Raw genomic sequence first — 18970 nt, forward strand, 5'->3', positions numbered from 1 at the left:
CAGACACAGACACAGACACAGCACAGACACCGCCCGCCCGCCCCACACCAGCGCACGCCGCCCGACCGACCGCCCGCCCGACGCCCGACTCCCGATAGTACATTTTACCGAAACTTACTAAATACCTACTCTCTAAAATCTATACATACCTACTGCTATGAATAATTATTATTAATACCTAATTATTGATGGTTGTCTAGACAACACAGTCTGTTTCTGTCACCTGACAAGTTACTTTAAAAACAATCAACTAATCGTTATTATTATGAGTAACTAGCGGTCCGCCCCGGCTTCGCCCGTGGTAGGTACATATTTACGTTTTCTCTACATAAAAACCATCCTCGTACTTCAAGGAATATAATAAAAAAAAAAAAGAATTATCGAAATCGGTTCAGCCGTTCCCGAGTTATGCGCTTACCAACACATTTTGCGATTCATTTTTATATAATATGAGTAATAATAATATTTGGGGATGCTGTACACCGAATCAAAAAAAAAAATAATATTAATTAAAAGATGCTTAAATATTGTTTGTGTGTGAAATGCGAAAAAAAAAATTAACATTTTGTAAATAAATAAAATATTATATTGTACATAACAATATATTATTATTATTTGACACGGTCGTGTTCACTGCGCATCGCTCGTCGTTTGTGTTCGCTCGCATTTCACGGCGTCATGCCCACCGCAATCACTAGGACGCGTAGCCGTACACGGTACAATATATATTAAATCCGATGGTAATGTTTAAAAAAAACATACTTTAGTGATCGGCGCGTATCGTTGTACGTATCAGTTTTTCGTTTATTATACTGTCAAAGAAGAAAACCGTAAATAATGTCTGGACGCGGTAAAGGCGGTAAAGTGAAGGGGAAGGCAAAGTCACGTTCCAACCGTGCCGGTCTGCAGTTCCCCGTCGGCCGTATTCACAGATTGCTCAGGAAGGGCAATTACGCGGAGCGCGTGGGCGCCGGTGCCCCGGTCTACCTGGCGGCCGTGATGGAGTACCTGGCGGCTGAAGTTCTCGAGTTGGCCGGCAACGCGGCGCGCGACAACAAGAAGACTAGAATTATTCCGAGACATCTGCAATTGGCCATACGTAACGACGAAGAGCTGAACAAGCTCCTCTCCGGCGTGACCATAGCACAGGGCGGTGTATTGCCTAACATTCAGGCTGTGCTGCTGCCCAAGAAGACGGAGAAGAAGGCCTAATTGGATTGCATTGCATTGCATTGCATTTACCAATAACGATACAATTACATATTTTTATGTATGTTCATCATAATATTATTATGAATTGTTCAAAAGGCCCTTTTCAGGGCCGCAATATATGTCTTGACAACAACGATAGATAGAGTTTCTAGCAGCCTAAACTCTCATCTCTTCAGTGATCGTTTACCATTTGACACGTACACCAGAACATGAATAATATTAATCTATGTACAATAAACTAGCTGCGCTCCGCGGTTTCACCCGCATTTAATATTATATTATAATATAGCCTTTAACCCTAGAACCGTACCCGTATTAAAAAAAGTAACATTCATTTGAGTCTTTTTAATTTAATTTATAATGGCATTTTTGTATTTGATCAGTAGTTCCTGAGATTAGCGCGTTCAAACAAACAAACAAACTCTTCAGCTTTATAATATTAGGATATATTATGTAGATAAGAATTATACATAATAATTATTATAGATGTTTAATTGTTTAGTTTATAATAAACCCCTTCTTGTTGAACGCATCAAAATCCGTTCCGTTTCATTTTATGTTTGTTTGTAATATATATTATAATAACTAGCTGTGCCCCGCGGTTTCACCCGCATTGCTCCGCTCCTATTGGTCTTAGCGTGATTATATTATATTATAGCCTATAGCCTTCCTCGATAAATGGGCTATCTAACACCGAAATAATTTCTGAAATTCGATTAGTAGTTCCTGAGATTAGCGTGTTCAAATAAACAAACAAACTCTTCAGCTTTATAATATGATTGTTTTCCTATCCTGAAGATTAAGATAAATTATGTAAATTGAATCTTACTATTGTGACAAATATCTGCTCGATGTACGTATTCGAAGCTGATACTGGACTATTTCTCCTTTCTGCAGAGGACAATACCTATATTGTGTTTTCTAGATGATTGCGCAAGTCACTTCGTTTTCGTCAAGCGGGAAACTTGGAATATTGAAAGTAGGGAGGCGAGCAACTGTTTTCATACTTCGTATTGTGTAAGCTGGAAATTTAAATAAATATTAAATCAAGTAAAATTTGATTTATTTAAAGAAAAACCCTTTCCCGTAGGATTTCCGGGATAAAACCTATCTTATGTCCTTTCTCGGGTATCAAAATATCTCTATACCAAATTTCAATCAATCAATATTATAATATCAATATTATATTTATTTTGACAGACATCGTCAGTTTGATTTATTGGTGTCAATTAAAAAAAATAAAAAAGTTTAACACAAATAAGGTTTCATATATTATCTTTAATTAAGATACATATTTTAAAATAAAACCCTCCTTGATGATTCCCAATTCGACTGTAGTCTGTACTGTTATTTTACCTTAGCCTTATGTGATTTAAAAAAAAAATAAAATGCCAAATGTAAACATCTAAATGATTCACCGCATGTTCACCGCCCACTGTGTGGAGGGGACGCTTACGCTCCACGGTATTGGCCGATAACCAAAAGTGCTAGCTCGCATTACTAACCGACGGCCGTAACGCCGTGTGGCGCGATCTGGACCGGTTTTATACAGAAACGGAAAAAATTTGGAATATACAGTTTCAATTGATTGTACTTATACTACAACAAGCAACATGCCGCCAAAAACGAGTGGAAAGGCCGCCAAGAAGTCCGGAAAAGCGCAGAAGAACATCTCCAAGTCTGACAAGAAAAAGAAGAAGCACAAGAGGAAGGAGAGCTACGCCATTTACATTTACAAGGTGCTCAAGCAGGTCCACCCCGACACCGGTATCTCCTCGAAGGCCATGTCCATCATGAACTCGTTCGTGAACGACATTTTCGAGCGCATCGCCGCGGAGGCGTCCCGGCTCGCTCACTACAACAAGCGGTCGACCATCACGTCGCGAGAGGTGCAAACCTCCGTGCGGCTGCTGCTGCCCGGCGAGCTCGCCAAGCACGCGGTCAGCGAGGGCACAAAGGCTGTCACCAAGTACACGAGCTCCAAGTGAGCGGTGAGCGGTCGTCGGGACAACGGCGTGGCGTGTTCGACTTATCGAACGCCCGCTCGCTCGCGTTTTGTGTTTATTATTATTATATACTATCAAAACAACAACGGCCCTTTTCAGGGCCACAATATATTTCATGAATGAATTGTGTGTGTGTGTACACGCCAAAAATACGTTTCTCCAACACGAACAACAGCAGTGAGAAAAAAAAAACCTAAAGTTGTAATTTTGAAATTCGAATTTCGAATTATACGTTCAACAATAATTATTAACGTTGGTCATATTTTGTGGGTATGATTTATTTTATTTTATTTACAAACTAGGGCTTCGCCCGTGGTACATATTATTTCGCAATAATAAAAAGTAGCCTATGTATGTTCTTTCTCAGCGTCTAAAGATTGCCTGTGCCAAATTTCATCAAAATCGGTCCAGTAGTTTTGATGATGACAAATAAAAACAAATTCATAATAAATTATATACCATCATGATTTGGCTCGATATTTTTATACATGTTACATAATTTTTTTTCACTCACAACCATTTTATTACTTATATATTAATATAACAACGCAATGCGATTTCATGTACTATCTTTGAATCAATATTATATTTATTTTGACAGACATCGTCAGTTTGATTTATTGGTGTCAATTTAAAAAAATAAAAAAGTTTAACACAAATAAGGTTTCATATCTTTAATTAAGTTAAGATATTAAATAAAATCCTCCTTGATGATTCCCAATTCGACTGTAGTCTGTACTGTTATTTTACCTCAGCCTTATGTCAAAACGTAAATTTAATTGATATACAACAAAAAATTAATAATATTAATTATTAAATGGAGAAATAATTAAACTTGTACAGTTAATTTGAAGTTATTTTTTTTTTAATAACTGTTTAACAAATAAATGGTAGATTGATTAGTTATCGCCCGCGGCTGTGCCTGCATTGTTCAGAACGTAACAAATTATATATACTAAAAGCTTCCTCGAGATGCAGCCTATCTATTGAAATAAACCGCATCAAAATCGGTTCTCTAGTTTTAATTATACAAATTTATATAGGGAATATAGCACACACGGACAGACATTCAAACCGATTTTCTGTTATATTTATATAGTTTTGTGTTTTGCAATAGTTTTGGTAAATTAATATTTTGTACTAGATTTCCGCCCGCGGCTTCGCCCGCGTTTTCAAAGGAAAACCCGCATAGTTCCCGTTCCCGCGGGATTTCCGGGATAAAACCTACCCTATGTGTTAATCCAAGTTACCTTCTATATGTGTGCTAAATTTCATTGTAATCGGTTCAGTAGTATTTTTCCGGACGTATAGAAATTTTCCTGGTGTATGGAAATTTTCCGGACTGAGAAAATTTTTCCTAACCTAACCTAACCTAACCTAACCTAACCTCTCCTAACCTAACCTAACCTCTCCTAACCTAACCCAACCTAACCCAACCTAACCTAACCTAACCTAACCTAACCTAACCTAACCTAACCTAACCTAACCTAACCTCTCCTAACCTAACCTAACCTAACCTAACCTAACCTAACCTAACCTAACCTAACGTAACCTAACCTAACCTAACCTAACGTAACCTAACGTAACCTAACCTAACCTAACCTAACCTAACGTAACCTAACCTAACCTAACCTAACCTAACCTAACCTCTCCTAACCTAACGTAACCTAACGTAACCTAACGTAACCTAACCTAACCTAACCTAACCTAACGTAACCTAACCTCTCCTAACCTAACGTAACCTAACGTAACCTAACGTAACCTAACCTAACGTAACCTAACCTAACCTAACCTAACCTAACCTAACCTAACCTAACCTCTCCTAACCTAACCTAACCTAACCTCTCCTAACCTAACCTAACCTAACCTAACCTAACCTAACCTAACCTCTCCTAACCTAACCTAACCTAACCTAACCTAACCTAACCTAACCTAACCTAACCTAACCTAACCTAACCTAACCTAACCTAACCTAACCTAACCTAACCTAACCTAACCTAACCTAACCTAACCTAACCTAACCTAACCTAACGTAACCTAACGTAACCTAACCTAACCTAACCTATCCTTTTCCACCTTATAGAAATTTTTCCTGACGTATAGAAATTTTCCTGGCTTATATAAATGTTCCTGACTTATAGAAATTTTCCGGACTTATAAAAATTCTCCTGTCTTATAGAAATTTTCCTTTCTTATGGAATAATCAAGTTGAAGATTACTCGAGATCTCAAAAACGGCGCAACGGATTTTGATGCGGTTTATTTTAATAGATATAATTTTTAAATGTTCATAAAATTTGCAACCGAACGAGGCCGCGGCGAATTTCTAGTTAGGTATATTATGAACGTATTATGTATTTGTTGGTATTTTTTTTTTTTTTTTTTAGTGCTGTTTTGTTTTGGTATACGAAAATACCTATGTAGAGTATGAAGTAAAATAAATATAGTTTGAAAAACTAAAAAACACGCTTTCAAGTTAGATACATACCACTAAAAAGTAGAAAATAATAATTCTTTAATCTTGTAATCAAGCAATAACCAAGACATATTTTATTTTTGAACGCATTTTTATGAAACTTTGCACCTATGTAGAGTATGTATGAAGTAAAATAAAAAAGTAGAATAATTTCCATCCATTTTGGATAAGGTACATGTAAATTTAATGAATAGATCCAGTACGACCATACCATAATGACGAACATAACAATATTATGACATGGGCTGTGTATGACATTGACAATATTATGACAGTGCAGATTGCACATTGCACATTGAAGATCGTTTTTTTTTTTTGTTTTCGAGTTCGAGTAGTTAATTTTGCATCAGGAATCGTGCAAATCCAACACAAAACTTTGATTATTATTATTTTATCTCTCTTTTCTCGACATACACACCGCGCGAACGGTTACTTATCGATGTCTCTCTCGCACTCGACTACGATGAATAACGAAACGGAGACGAGTGTACCTAATGTGTTTATAAAAACGGCGTCGTACCCGTTTTCGTATTCATTCGAAGCGCAACCACTTCTCCGTGCGGTCGTATTTGTTGTTTTATTTCTCTATAATAAATATAGTGAATTCGAATTTCGAACAAGCCCCCCGGTCACAATGGCTCGCACAAAGCAGACCGCTCGCAAGTCCACCGGTGGAAAGGCGCCGAGGAAGCAGCTCGCCACCAAAGCGGCCCGCAAGAGTGCGCCCGCAACCGGTGGCGTGAAGAAGCCCCATCGCTACAGGCCCGGCACGGTTGCTCTGCGTGAGATTCGTCGCTACCAGAAGAGCACTGAGCTACTGATCCGCAAGTTGCCGTTCCAACGTCTCGTTCGTGAGATAGCGCAGGACTTCAAGACCGACCTCCGCTTCCAGAGCTCGGCCGTCATGGCCCTGCAGGAGGCGAGCGAAGCGTACCTCGTAGGTCTATTTGAAGACACCAATCTGTGCGCTATACACGCTAAGAGAGTGACCATTATGCCAAAGGACATTCAATTGGCCCGCCGTATCCGTGGTGAACGCGCCTAAGATCCGTTTGTTGTTTGCATTGTTCGTGTCTCGTGTCGTGTCGTGTGGTGTGTGGTTTCAATATGAAATAACATAACATAACATGACATAGCACAGAGGACACGTCATCGGACATCGAATGTTAAAAAAAAAAGGCCCTTTTCAGGGCCGCACGTGATTCATTTTAATAGTAGGTACCTAACCTAACTATAAACGTTTTCCACTGTGCAGTAACGGAAACATACAACGAAATATCTAATAATATAATGATAATATTGTTATGAGAATGATAAAATGTATTAATATTATTATATTACTATTATAAACAGAAAACTTACCTACCTGATGAATTTTAGATTTTAGTAATGTAATCATTCAGTAGCCATTAACTTTAAATTCTTCTTATGAAATAGTTTTATTTAATACTAGCGGTCCGCCCCGGCTTCGCCCGTGGTACATGTTTACGTTTTCTCTACATAAAAACCATCCTCGTACTTCCAGGAATATAATAAAAAAAGAATTATCGAAATCGGTTCAGCCGTTTTCGAGTTATGCGCTTACCAACACATTTTGCGATTCATTTTTATATATAAGAAGATTATAAATGCGAAAGTTGTTGATGGATGGACGTATGTATGTATGTGTTGAACCGATTACAATGAAATTTAGCACACATAATAATAGAGAGATAATAGAGTACAAGTGAAATGATAGTGAGTGTTGTAGTTTTGCGCGCGTGGGGAAACATATCCATAATACAATAATATATAATATTGTGGAATTAATGAATCGTATGCGGCCCTGAAAAGGGCCTTTTTGTTGTTAATTTGTTTGTTTCAAAATCATCGCCGTGGTGGTCGTACGCCCATCTTTATTCGTACCAAGAATAATAATTATTAAAAGGCCGAATCGATTGCATGGAAGAATTATTGACGTACGTACGAACGGACGGACGATCTTTGAAGTAACACAATTAATTAACCGCCGAATCCGTAGAGGGTACGTCCCTGACGTTTCAGCGCGTACACGACGTCCATTGCGGTGACGGTCTTCCTCTTTGCGTGCTCGGTGTAAGTGACGGCGTCACGGATCACGTTCTCGAGGAATACCTTGAGAACGCCGCGCGTCTCTTCGTATATCAAACCGGATATACGCTTGACGCCACCCCTGCGAGCGAGACGACGGATCGCGGGCTTCGTGATACCCTGGATGTTGTCACGGAGCACCTTCCTGTGCCGCTTAGCGCCACCTTTTCCGAGCCCCTTGCCTCCTTTACCGCGGCCTGTCATATCGCCGACTGTCTTGCGTTATTCTACTCGTTTACTTGCTTACTCGCTGCGTGCCCGAAAGCTTGTGCGCTTCGCGCTTTTTTTTTTTTTTTTTTTTGTGTGGTGTCTCTCAATGTTAGCCAGAAGGGCTTCTACATTTTAACGCGGACGCGGGGGTGAACTGAAGGTTCACCCTGGTAGCGACATGCACAAGGGCGTCCCCCCTTGACGGGGACCACGAACCTCGGCTTGAGCTGTCGCTTGAGTGGAGGAGGCCAGAAGGGCCCTAATCGGACGGGCGCTCACCCGGGTGGGCGCGGGAACGCGGAACAAGGGACCTCGTCTTCGCCGGCGAAGACGGTGTACGCTTTCTGCTGTGGTGTGTGCGGTGTCGCGGTTGGTTCGACGTTGGGCTTCAATCGCCGAGTCTAGCCGTGCGTTGGCTTTGGTAATGTCGTCGTCGGAGTCGTCCAAGACGTGTCTCGGCCGCCTGCGACGACGAGTGGGATCGGGGTTCGCGACGTATGCGATGGCCTTTGTCACCAATGGGTTGGGGTGGTTTTTAGCCTTGTCGAAGTAGCGCTTAGACGCTTGCTTCATCCATTGGGCTATGGTGGGGAGTTCTAGGTCCCTATGTAGGTCCACGTTACGCACGAACCAGGGCGCTCCAGTCGCCGTTCTCATGAACCGCGACTGAATCGTCTGGAGCTTGTGTATGGAGCTGGGGGCGCAATGCGCGAAAACTACACTACTATAAGTGAGGATAGGACGGACCACCGTTTTGTAAAGTGTCACCTTATGTCTAAGGGACATTTTACTGCGACTGTTTATAAGGTAATAGAGCCGGCTAAGAACATAGCTGGCTTTCTTACGGACTGCCTTAATGTGGGCTTTAAATGACATGTGTGCGTCTAGAGTGACGCCTAAGAATTTGGTGTGCTTTTGCCACGGAATGACTTGGCCATAGAGTTTGACACTATCTATGGCCTCGGGGCCGCCGCGCCTGAAGAGCACGGCGGCGCTCTTGTCGGGGTTCACAGTGATACCCCATTTGCGAAACCATTTGCCTAGTGCATCGGTCGCGGATTGTAGGAGTGGAGTTATTCTTTTGCGGTATGGACTCGACACGTAGAGTGCCGTGTCGTCCGCGAAGAGGGATAGTTGCACTTTATCGTGCTTAGGGATGTCGCTAGTGTATAGCGCGAATAGGAGGGGCGACAAGACGGAGCCCTGAGGGACTCCGGCCTGGATGGGACGTGAAGACGAGAGCGTGCCGTCTAGTCTGTAGCGGAAGGACCGGTTAGACAAGTAGTCTCGTATGATGAACACGAGACTGTCTGGCACGCCGAGAGTGTACAGTTTGTAAATCAAACCGTTGTGCCAGACCTTGTCGAACGCCTTCGCTACGTCAAAGAAGACCGCTCCCGTTCTGTGAGGTGTGAGGCGGGTGAGGCCCGCGAGAATGTACTCCGTGATGCGGTGTACTTGGTGAGGACATGAGTGAGCTCGCCTAAAGCCGAACTGTTCGTCCGGGAGCAGCTTTTTGGCAATGACTGCGTCCCAGAGGCGTTTAGAGATGATTCTCTCATAGATTTTCCCCAGAGAGCTGAGGAGACTGATGGGACGGTAACTAGATGCCACGTTCCGGGGTTTGCCCGGTTTGTGGATCCCGATCACAATTGCTTCCTTCCACTTAGCGGGGAAGGTACAATTGGCCAGGAGACAATTAAAGGTGGCTACTAGGAGAGCGATAAGGGCGGGCGGCAGGCTTTTTAGAGCTCTATTGGGAATAGAGTCTCCGCCTGGGGACTTCCTATTGGCAAGTGACTTGATGAGTGATTTTACTTCGGTGGCCGTCGTTGGTGACAAGGGCTCGGCATCGATACGAGGGGTTTCGGTAAAACGTGCGATCTCTTGATTAACTACGTTAATGTGAGTCGAGTCGGTCATGTCGAGATTGGGGGAACATTGTTCCTCTAAACTGTCAGCTAAGCATTCGGCCTTCTCAAAATCGTCAAAAGCGGGAGGTTGGTCAGGGCGAATGAGCGGTGGCGTGGCGGCAATACCATCAGATTTGAGAGTCCTCGCAAGCCGCCAGTAGGCAGTGTGCGAGGGAGAGAGATCGCTAAGTAAAGAGTCCCACCGCTCGTTGCGTAATTCGTGAATTCGCTCTCTTACCTCTCTCTGTAAGGAACGAAGTATTCTACGGTTTTCGTCTGTCGGTGCTCGGTCGTAGGCGCGCGTCGCCGCGTTCTTATCGCCCACCAGCCTTCGTACGTCCGGGGGCAGATCCAACCGGTGGCCGAGGCCAACGGGGACCCGCCGGGACGCGTATTCAATCTTGGATTGAATGTGGCTGGTGACCGAGGAGACCGCGTCGAGCGCCTCTACGACCGTGTCGATTTTGTCAGGTACAGACTCCAGCTCTGGCGAGTCGACGGGCTGTAAGGCCTCATGCAACTTTCGCCAGTCTACCTTCGTCATGTACTCTACGGTGGTGCTATCGGGGGGACCCAGTTCGAACAACACGGGCCTGTGATCAGAGTCGAGCTCGTGCAACGTTTCAACGGAGCGCAACTGTAGCGTCACGTTCCGCATCACCGCCACATCGAGCACGTCCTGTCTGTGTCCCGTGTTCTTCGGAAAATGAGTCGGTTCTAAGGGGCCTACAATCGTGACGTTAAGTAGGTCAGTCAGTCGGTCTAGTCGTTTGCCATTGGCATTCTCGTAGGAGCTATTCCAGTTCCAGTGCTTGCAGTTGAGGTCGCCGGCCAGAATGACCGAGTCGCCCAGTGCAAGCAAGGCTCTGAGATCGCTCTCCAAGATTGCCTTTGACGGTGAGAGATAGACCGAGGCGATTATGACGGGTTGATGACCGGTCATAGACACCTTGATCACTGTGGCTTCTAAGTTAATTAGAGGCGGCGTGTCGATGGGCGTGCAGTGCAAGGCCCTTCTGTAATATATAAGGGTGCCGCCTAAGGGGCTGTTTACGCGGTCGTTACGCACCAACATGTAGTTGGCGATACGCGGATTGCGGTTAAAAGGCTTAAGGAATGTCTCTTGCATTACTAGCACATCGACACGCCGTCTAGTGACAAAGTCCCTAACTAAGTTAGTCTGTTTGAGAAGGCCGTCCGCGTTAAAAGTAACTACGGAGATCGCTCTAGGTTTAATTCTACTTGTGGTAGCCATTAGGGAGTCTTGTTGAGTTTTATTACCAACTCCCTATGAGCTGCTAATATATGGATTCTCTCTAGGCTGCTTTTGGCATTCCTAAGTTGGTTTGCAACTAGATTTACCTCATCAAAGTTGATTTCATGAATATAATTCATTAAGTAAACGAGGTTTGCGATAGACTCGTCAGGCAAGTCTAATTCGGGTGTGTGCACTTTAGCTGAGGGCTTCGGTGCTATTTGTATAGCGGGAGCCGCTGAAGGCGGCACCGCCACGCTCGACTGGGCCTGCGTCACTAGTGACGGAGGTTTCGTCCAAGCGTTTGTCTTGGGAGGTGGAGCCGGTATAAAGACCGGCTTTGGTTGTGGGGGTTGAGCCCCGGCGCGGGCGATCCCGCGAGGTTTGTTCGCCTTCTGGCGACCCCCCGCCCTGTGTTTGGGAGCCTTCGGGCAACCCCGGTAGTTCGCGGGGTGACCCGAAGTCTCACATAGTACGCAGGACGGTGGATCCTCATTAGGCAAATCTTTGGACCTCGTGCAATCCTCCGTGCCGTGGTCGCCTAAACATTTGACGCAGCGAGGCCGCGAAAAACAGTTACGAGCAGAGTGCCCGTAAAGTTGACAGCGATGACACTGTCTAATATAGCTGTGGGAGTCGGGTGTTTCCACCTTGAGCCCTGAGAGTTTGCAGCAATGCCGCATTTTAAAAATGTCTTTACCCTTCGGGGTACGATCTAGGACCGCGAGGACCATGTCATATGGTGCTTTAGTGATTCTATTGTGCATGCGGAAGCACTCCTGCACAGGGAAACCTTGGTCTTTCAAGTCATTGAAGACTTGATCGGCAGAGATCTCTTTGGGGATCCCTTTTATAACGACTCTTAAAGAGCGTTCCTCCGGAAGGGGGAACGAATGACCGCCTATGTTTTGGTCTCTTAAATATGAAGTGAAAACCCTGTGATGGGTAGACGTTAATAACTGAACTCGAATGTTGTCCTTAGTTGGACGAGCTTTGAAGGGGATACCTTCATTGTCTAGGTAGGCTGAGATCTTCAGCCACGCGGACTTATCCCTCACGTAGACGGGGGGAGGGGAGGGCGGTTTACGCGTCGCGGCGTTGCCCGCGGTCGGGCCTTCGGGTGCCTGAGGGGCGGATGCCTGAGGGGCGGGGGGCGCACGGCTAGATTCGGCGCGCGCGGAATCGCGAACGGTCGCGTTCCGTTTGGCGGGCGGAGCAGCATTTTTTAGTTTGCGTCTCTTTTTATTTGTGACGGTTTCGAAGCCGTCTGACGAATTTGAGGACTCCGCCTCCGAAGCTATCGACTCTGACTCTGGAGCGCTCTCGCACTCCATAACGGTCGGGGCTTCGAACCCCGCTTCGACTGCCACTGGGGACAGCGGTGGGGACTCAGGAGAGTCCCTTAATGGTTGCGCAACGGGCGCGGCAAGTTTTTGAGCCCCGGCGGCGCTGTGTGCTTTAAATGCATCCAGCACCTCCGGGTTCTCCCTGACTAAGAAAGCCATAAAGGCTTTTATATCTAGGTCCTCCAACGAATCGGACATCCTAACGGTTTTTAATTTTTCCTAATTGTCGTCCTAGCGGCCCTCCCCGCTTCCGGGCGGGGGGGGGGTTGTGTGCCTACACGTATGTATGTGTGTGTGGTGTGTTTGGTGCGTCCCGCTGGTGATAGCGGGGTGAGGTTGCCACTACCTAACAGTTCGCAGAGGTCTTGGAGTGACCCCCTGCGAAAGCGTGACGTGGACCCGTCAGGAGTAGTTCTCGGCCGAGTCCGGGCGCTAGCGAGCAGTTGGAGTACCTGCCCGCCGTGGCAGTGCCTACTAAGAGGACCCCGGACTCACAGTCACCGAGAAGCTCCCGAAGCGGTGAGGCTGTACGCCGTTTATACAAACGTGCGGTATCTGCGCCCCACAGATACTTCCACCGGATGGTGTTAATTTCTCCGAAGCCCGTTTGACACCGTTAGGTGGGCAACGGAGAAACCGCGACTGGCGCGTCGAGAAACAAGAATTAGTTGTACGCTGCGAGTGCAGCTGCGGTTGCACCGCGACTGACCAGGTAGTAAACTACCTGAGCAGGCGGGGTGGGACCGGTCGCTTATCGGTCGCTATTGTTCACAACAAAGGCGCGGGTCACTTCCCGGAATTTGCCTTTCGGCGAATCTCAGGTAGCGGTCCCCCGTCTCTACGGAGAACAATAGACGGCAGGTAGGGCGCTCTTGCTAAGCACGAGTGCTCAGCTCGAGTGCCAAACCCGGTATGCGCTTCGCGCAGCAGCAAGGGTCTTCACACACGCGGCCTCCGTTAGGAGGCTGCGTGGGGGATGCTGTTCAGGACGATTCGTCCTCTGCAGCAGGTTGATAGCGCTGCCCGCTAATACGGGCAGGTCACTGGGAGGACGAATCGCCCTGTTTGGGGATAGAAATATTTGTTAATTGGGGCACAGTATAGGAGACTGTGCCCGACTTTTTAAACCTTTTCGCATTTTGCGAAGACTCGACCGACCTGTGTTTGGTTTTACGAGCCCGTCTTAGACTTGTGTCTAAGCCGGGGACGGACAGGGAACCCGGGAGCGACACAAAACCGATGGGTGTGATAGGAGGCGCCAATTGCGCGTGGGAGTGGGCGGTGGATTGGCTGGGTACGTTGTGTACCGACTGTGTAGGAGTTATGCAGGGTGAGGCGACAGACGGCGCGATAGGAAGCGCCGTCGCAGGCGGAGCTTGCGTGGGTGGGGGCGTTGTATAGGATTGCGCTATTTGCGCGTGGGAGTAGGTTTGGTAGGAGGGAGTAGTGAGGGGCGCACAGAGTGCGTGGGCGGTAGGTGGCGCTGGAGGCGCAGTGTATGGTGCCGGCATTGTTTGCAATGCCGGTGGTGAGGACGGCGTGTTCGCCTTAGGAGAGGGGGGTGGTAGTAGATCGCGCGGATTCGGACGACGCGACCCGGGAATGGTGCGGTGCGGAGCAATCTCTCGGAGATGGGAATGAGAGGAGGCGTCCGCCCGCGAGAACATGTTTTGGGAGAGACGAAGGATAAACTCATCCAGCGTTTCTACACCGAGATCGCTACGTATTAGCTCGTTTCTCACATACCTCGGCGCACCGACGATAGCGCGTAATGCGAGTGACTGCCGCGCACGCATTTTGCGGCGCAGGCTTTCACACACATACACATACCAGGCGGGCGCGGCGTACGTGAGGAGCGGCCGTAGGTAGGTTTTATAAACGCTTACCTTTATACGCAGCGGGAGTTCAGAGTATAACACCGGACGAAGTATGGCGTGGGCGGCTTTGCACTTGTTAATTACCTGCTTCACGTGGCTGTTAAAGCGAAGCCGGCAATCAATAGTTACACCTAGGTAAAGGACGGTATCGGACCATGGGATCTGCTCACCAGCCAGAGTGAGTTGGTGGGAGGGAGTCAAACCACCGAACCGAATCACCTGTGTCTTTCGCGCGTTAACAGATATCCGCCAACGATCGAAATACGCAGGCAACTCATCAAGCCAGCGTTGCGCCTTAACCATCGCATGCGTTGTATTCAACGATGCGGCGATTAAAGCTACATCGTCGGCGTATAGCGCGAGGATTTGATTAGAATTTGGCGCGGGGGAGGGGAAGTCATCTGTGTAGGCGGAGTATAGCGCGGGCGATAAACAGCTGCCCTGCGGGACACCCGCCTGCACAGAGTGGTTTCGGGAAATGGCGGGGGACACGGAAACGTGAAAGGAGCGGTCCGTGAGGAAGGAGTGCAATATCCTCACGAGCCGCGCGGGGCATTGGGTAGTGGTAAGGATCTTATATATAAGACCCTCGTGCCAGACGCGGTCGAAAGCCTTTTCGATATCTAGGAATATTGCGACCGCTCTCTCATTCCTGTTCAAGGCGGAGCTAACATGGTGCAATACTCTAGATACCTGAAGGGTGGTACTGTGTGCCGAGCGAAAGCCGAATTGCTCAGCGCGCGGCGACACGTACGGACGCAGCATAGGCAGCAGTAGTGACTCGAACACTTTGGAGACTGTGCTCAACAAGGTGATGGGTCGATAACTGCCCGCTAAGGAGGCATTCTTGCCGGGTTTGGGGATCATTATTACGCGACCGGTTTTCCACACTGAAGGGAAATGACCGGCGCGCAATATACCGTTAAACAGCCGCGACAAAGCCGCGACTGTTTTACGGGGGAGGTGGCGGAGGGATTCGTTCGTCACGCCGTCCTCACCGGGCGCTTTGCGCAACTTTGTACGCGAAATCGCACGGCGGACGGCGGACGGGGAGGTGAAGAATACTTCCTCAGCGGGCGGTATCGGTGATGCTAGAAAACCTGATAGGTGTTCGTTCACCACTGCTGCGTGGGCGGCGCTCGACGGCGTCAGGGGGTTCGGCTGAAAAACTTGTGCCAAATGTTCGGCGAACAAGTCAGCGCGACCCTGAGGGGCGTATATATAATTACCCGCGGAATCGGTGAGTGGGCGCGCGGGGGCGGTTGAGGATTTAAGCCTGCGACAGAGGTTGTGGAGCGAGGGCCAGTCCTCGGCGGCCGAGTCGATCGCACGGTGCCAGCCCTCGATCCTGTTCGCCTCAAGCGCATCGCTAACTTGCTCACGCAAACGAGCAAGTTGCCGCTTGAGGGTGGGACAGCGCGAATGCTGCCACTGCCGTCGCAGAGCTCGCTTCCTCTGGATAAGGGCTTTAATGTGAGAGGGAATAGGGGGGAGTATGGACGTGGACGGTTTGAGTGTCGTGGCCTGGGAAAGAGCGGACTTGAGTGCTTCATGCAAGTCATTTGCGAATATCTCCACGTCCTCGGCGCTTGAAACCGCGCGTGAGGGCGTGGAGCGCTCAAGCGTATTCGCAAATAACTCCCAATTAACACAGCGGCGGGAGTAGGATGGGGCAAGCGCGGAACTGTTTGCGGTGATCTCGACCAATACCGGCAGGTGGTCTGAGCCGAGATCGTCCACAATAACAGTTTGCGTCATCGACTGGCGGATCACATTGTGAATCGTAAAGTCGATGACGTCCGCTTGGTGGGAGTCTGTACGAGGATAATGAGTAGGTTCGGAAGGGCCCTCCATAACAATGTCGTTATAATCGATAATGTTATAAAGGGCTTTGCCGTTGCAACAATCGAGGCGGGATAGCCAGTGCGAATGCTTACTGTTCCAGTCACCCGCGGCGATCGTCGGCACGCTCGAGGCGAAAAGACGTTTCACCTCGTTCGTGTCAACTCTCCCCCCGGGCGGCCTGTATACAGCATACATTCGCAGCCTGCCCACCGGAAACTCCGCCTCGATGCCGAGCGCGGAAAAGGATTGGGATGTGAAAGCGGGGAGTGGGGTGTGAGGGATGGACTTGCGGATAAGGATCGCAAGTCCGCGGTACTTACGCCCATACGGGGAGCATTCGTCCTGTCTGTACGAGACGTAGCCAGACGCGCTGAGTTTGTCAGGCGCGCCCAGGTGCGTCTCGTTTAGGAGGACGACGTCTACTCGTTGTTCCCGCATGAGGTGGCGCAGTAGTGTCGCTCTCTCCTTGCTGAGCCCGCTCGCGTTCCAGTAAATGAAGCGTATACTCACTGTTGAACGAGACTCAACAGGCCCTGCATCAGGATGGGTATTGGGTCGGCGCCTTCCTCCAGCGCGTCCATCGTGCTCTGGAGCACCTGGCACGCCGCTCGTATGACCGTCCGCTTGGCTGGGTCGAGGTGTGCCGGTGCTGAGCCGAGCTGTGTCGAGCTGGGTCGAGCTGTGCTGCGTTGAGGTACTCGGGCAGGTTCGGGCAAGTTCGGCTGTGTTCGTTGCGCCGAAGTTACCCGAGCGGAGATCGGCGGTTGCGCTCGTGTGCGCTCGGGCTGGCGCTGTTGCGCATGCGCCGGCGCCTGCGGAATGTGCGCGGGCGGGCCGGCGGGGGGCACAGAGGCGGTAGCGGCCCGAGGGGGCTGCGTGCGGGAACGCTTCTTACCGCTGCGCCCCTTTCGGTTTCTTCTTGCGGAGGTGGTTGCGGGGGCGTTATTCGCTGCCGCCATGAGACCCGTGGTGAGGGCCTCTCCACGAGGCACCGGCTCCACGGGCGCGGGTGGCGCCGCCGGCGCGCTGGGCCGCACATTCGGTGCGGCGCGCGGCTGCTGCGGCTGCTGCTGGGTGGTTGTGGTGCGCGCTATCGGGCCCGCCTTCTTGTTGCGGGCCTCGCGCCGCAGCACCGGGCATGAGGCGTGGTTGGCGGGATGTGGTCCCGCGCAATTGGCGCAGATGGGAGGGGCGTCCCTCGGCCGCGGGCAGTCCGCGGTCGCATGGCTCTCGCCGCAACGCACACAGGCAAGCGGCCTGTGGCAATTGTGCGACGAGTGCCGGAAGCCCTGGCACCTGTGGCACTGCGCGGGGCCCCGCTTGGAGCGCCACGCCTCAATGGTGACGCCGGGCATATATAGCAGCTCCTTCACTGCGTAGATGCCCGGCGTGAGGTTCTCGGTCTTTCTTAGTATGACCAAGAATATACATCCGGGGCGCCCCTTCCGGGCGCGGATGGGCCGCGCGAACTCAGGGTCGTACCCCCGGTCGCGCAGCGCGGCCATCAACTCCTCCGGCTCGGTGTTAACGGGAAGGCCACGGACGGCGACCTTTACACTGCGCTCCGCTTCAGGGGAGTAGGAGAACCACGAAATCTCCACTCCCTCCTCCTGAATGCGGCGCAAGTATCGGTCGACCGCCCGGTATTCCGCCTCGTCCTGAGGCGAGAAGCGCACGCCGGTCCCGTAGGCGCGCGCACTTACTTGTCGTCCCAGCGAGGCGGTAATGTTTCGCAGGTGAGTCGCCCAATTTGGGAGCGACTCAACCACGATAGGCGGGTAGCGGGGTGTCTTCGACGCGCCGCTAGGCGGCGCCGTTGTTGCAGTGGTGGATGCGGGGGCGGCAGCGCTAAGTGGCGCTGCTGTCGCTCTCGGTGCGGGGGCGGTCGGCTGCGCAGGCGCACTGGCGCGCTGCATGCCGGACGGGCCCGGTTGCGGCTCCTCGGCCGCCTCCACGTTGATACGGCGGGGGCGGCGCGGATCGCGTGGGTGGAGCGGTGGCACGGCGGCGCCTGCACTTACCGCCGCGTAGGTGGGCGGAACGGGTGTGGCTGCGGCCGTGTCTGTCTCCATGGTGTCTGCCATGGCGGTGGTGGTAGCGGGTGTAGCGGGGAGGAGGGCGGGAGTCTGGCAAGGCCGCTTGGCCTGCGCCGACTCGACCTGGTCCTCCTCCTCGTCGCTGCTGAGGGGGCGACGGCGCCTCGCCCGTGGCTTGCCCGGAGGGATCGGGAGGACGGCAAGTTTTGCCAGTAAAACCTGTTCGTCTTCCGGCGAAGGCTCCTCCAGGCAGCCCGGCGGTATGCGCGCCAGGTCGCCTCGTCTCATCTCGATGTACGAGGCCAGCCAGCCGCGCAGCTTGCGCGACAGGAGGCCCGACGAAACGAACCGGTCTATCAGCACGGCATCCGACAAGTATGCGGTCCGTGGTGATACCTCCAGGTCCGGGTCAGGCACGTCCTCTGCGGCGGCGGCCTCAGGTATTCCCCATCGTCGGGGCTGCGTCCAAAAGGGGCGGGAGGGGCGCCCGGGAGCCGAGCTCGACCGGGCTACTCCGTCGCGGCCAGTGCGCGTGACTATGCGCGGGCGCGAACTGCGCGCGGGGGTCGCGTTTGTGTGGCCCTGAGAAGGGCCTTTAGGTCTGGCGTGCTCCATCGCTGGGCACGTGGGCGTTTGCCTGCGCTGCTAAATCAATTAAACACGCATCACCGCCCTCTCCACTTATA

At 50.0% G+C, this 18970-nt stretch overlaps 4 protein-coding genes across 4 annotated transcripts; 3 read left to right on the forward strand and 1 right to left on the reverse strand.

The window, feature by feature from the left end:
- Positions 1–694: 694 nt before the first annotated feature.
- Positions 695–1546, forward strand: LOC149895959 (histone H2A). Its single transcript, XM_090118431.1, has one exon. The coding sequence runs from the start codon at positions 838–840 to the stop codon at positions 1210–1212; it is 375 nt and encodes a 124-aa protein (XP_089974557.1). The 5' UTR covers positions 695–837; the 3' UTR covers positions 1213–1546.
- Positions 1547–2795: 1249 nt separating this feature from the next.
- Positions 2796–3685, forward strand: LOC149895960 (histone H2B). The gene has a single exon (XM_090118118.1). The coding sequence runs from the start codon at positions 2826–2828 to the stop codon at positions 3198–3200; it is 375 nt and encodes a 124-aa protein (XP_089974244.1). The 5' UTR covers positions 2796–2825; the 3' UTR covers positions 3201–3685.
- A 2555-nt stretch (positions 3686–6240) lies between these two features.
- Positions 6241–7036, forward strand: LOC149895961 (histone H3). Its single transcript, XM_090117970.1, has one exon. The coding sequence runs from the start codon at positions 6328–6330 to the stop codon at positions 6736–6738; it is 411 nt and encodes a 136-aa protein (XP_089974096.1). The 5' UTR covers positions 6241–6327; the 3' UTR covers positions 6739–7036.
- A 408-nt stretch (positions 7037–7444) lies between these two features.
- On the reverse strand, positions 7445–8061 carry LOC149895962 (histone H4). The gene has a single exon (XM_090118432.1). The coding sequence runs from the start codon at positions 8004–8006 to the stop codon at positions 7695–7697; it is 312 nt and encodes a 103-aa protein (XP_089974558.1). The 5' UTR covers positions 8007–8061; the 3' UTR covers positions 7445–7694.
- Between the last annotated feature and the right edge of the window lie 10909 nt (positions 8062–18970).

The sequence above is a fragment of the Colias eurytheme genome, chromosome 29 (assembly GCF_061535395.1).
Source record: "Colias eurytheme isolate Ceu_HAF_F1 chromosome 29, ilColEury1 Martin Lab GWU primary, whole genome shotgun sequence".
NCBI lineage: Eukaryota > Metazoa > Arthropoda > Insecta > Lepidoptera > Pieridae > Colias > Colias eurytheme.

Bases quoted from the DNA above. Each gene is read 5' to 3' on its own strand.
- LOC149895959 (XM_090118431.1), top strand. From the start codon at position 838: ATGTCTGGACGCGGTAAAGGCGGTAAAGTGAAGGGGAAGGCAAAGTCA.
- LOC149895960 (XM_090118118.1), top strand. From the start codon at position 2,826: ATGCCGCCAAAAACGAGTGGAAAGGCCGCCAAGAAGTCCGGAAAAGCG.
- LOC149895961 (XM_090117970.1), top strand. From the start codon at position 6,328: ATGGCTCGCACAAAGCAGACCGCTCGCAAGTCCACCGGTGGAAAGGCG.
- LOC149895962 (XM_090118432.1), bottom strand. From the start codon at position 8,006: ATGACAGGCCGCGGTAAAGGAGGCAAGGGGCTCGGAAAAGGTGGCGCT.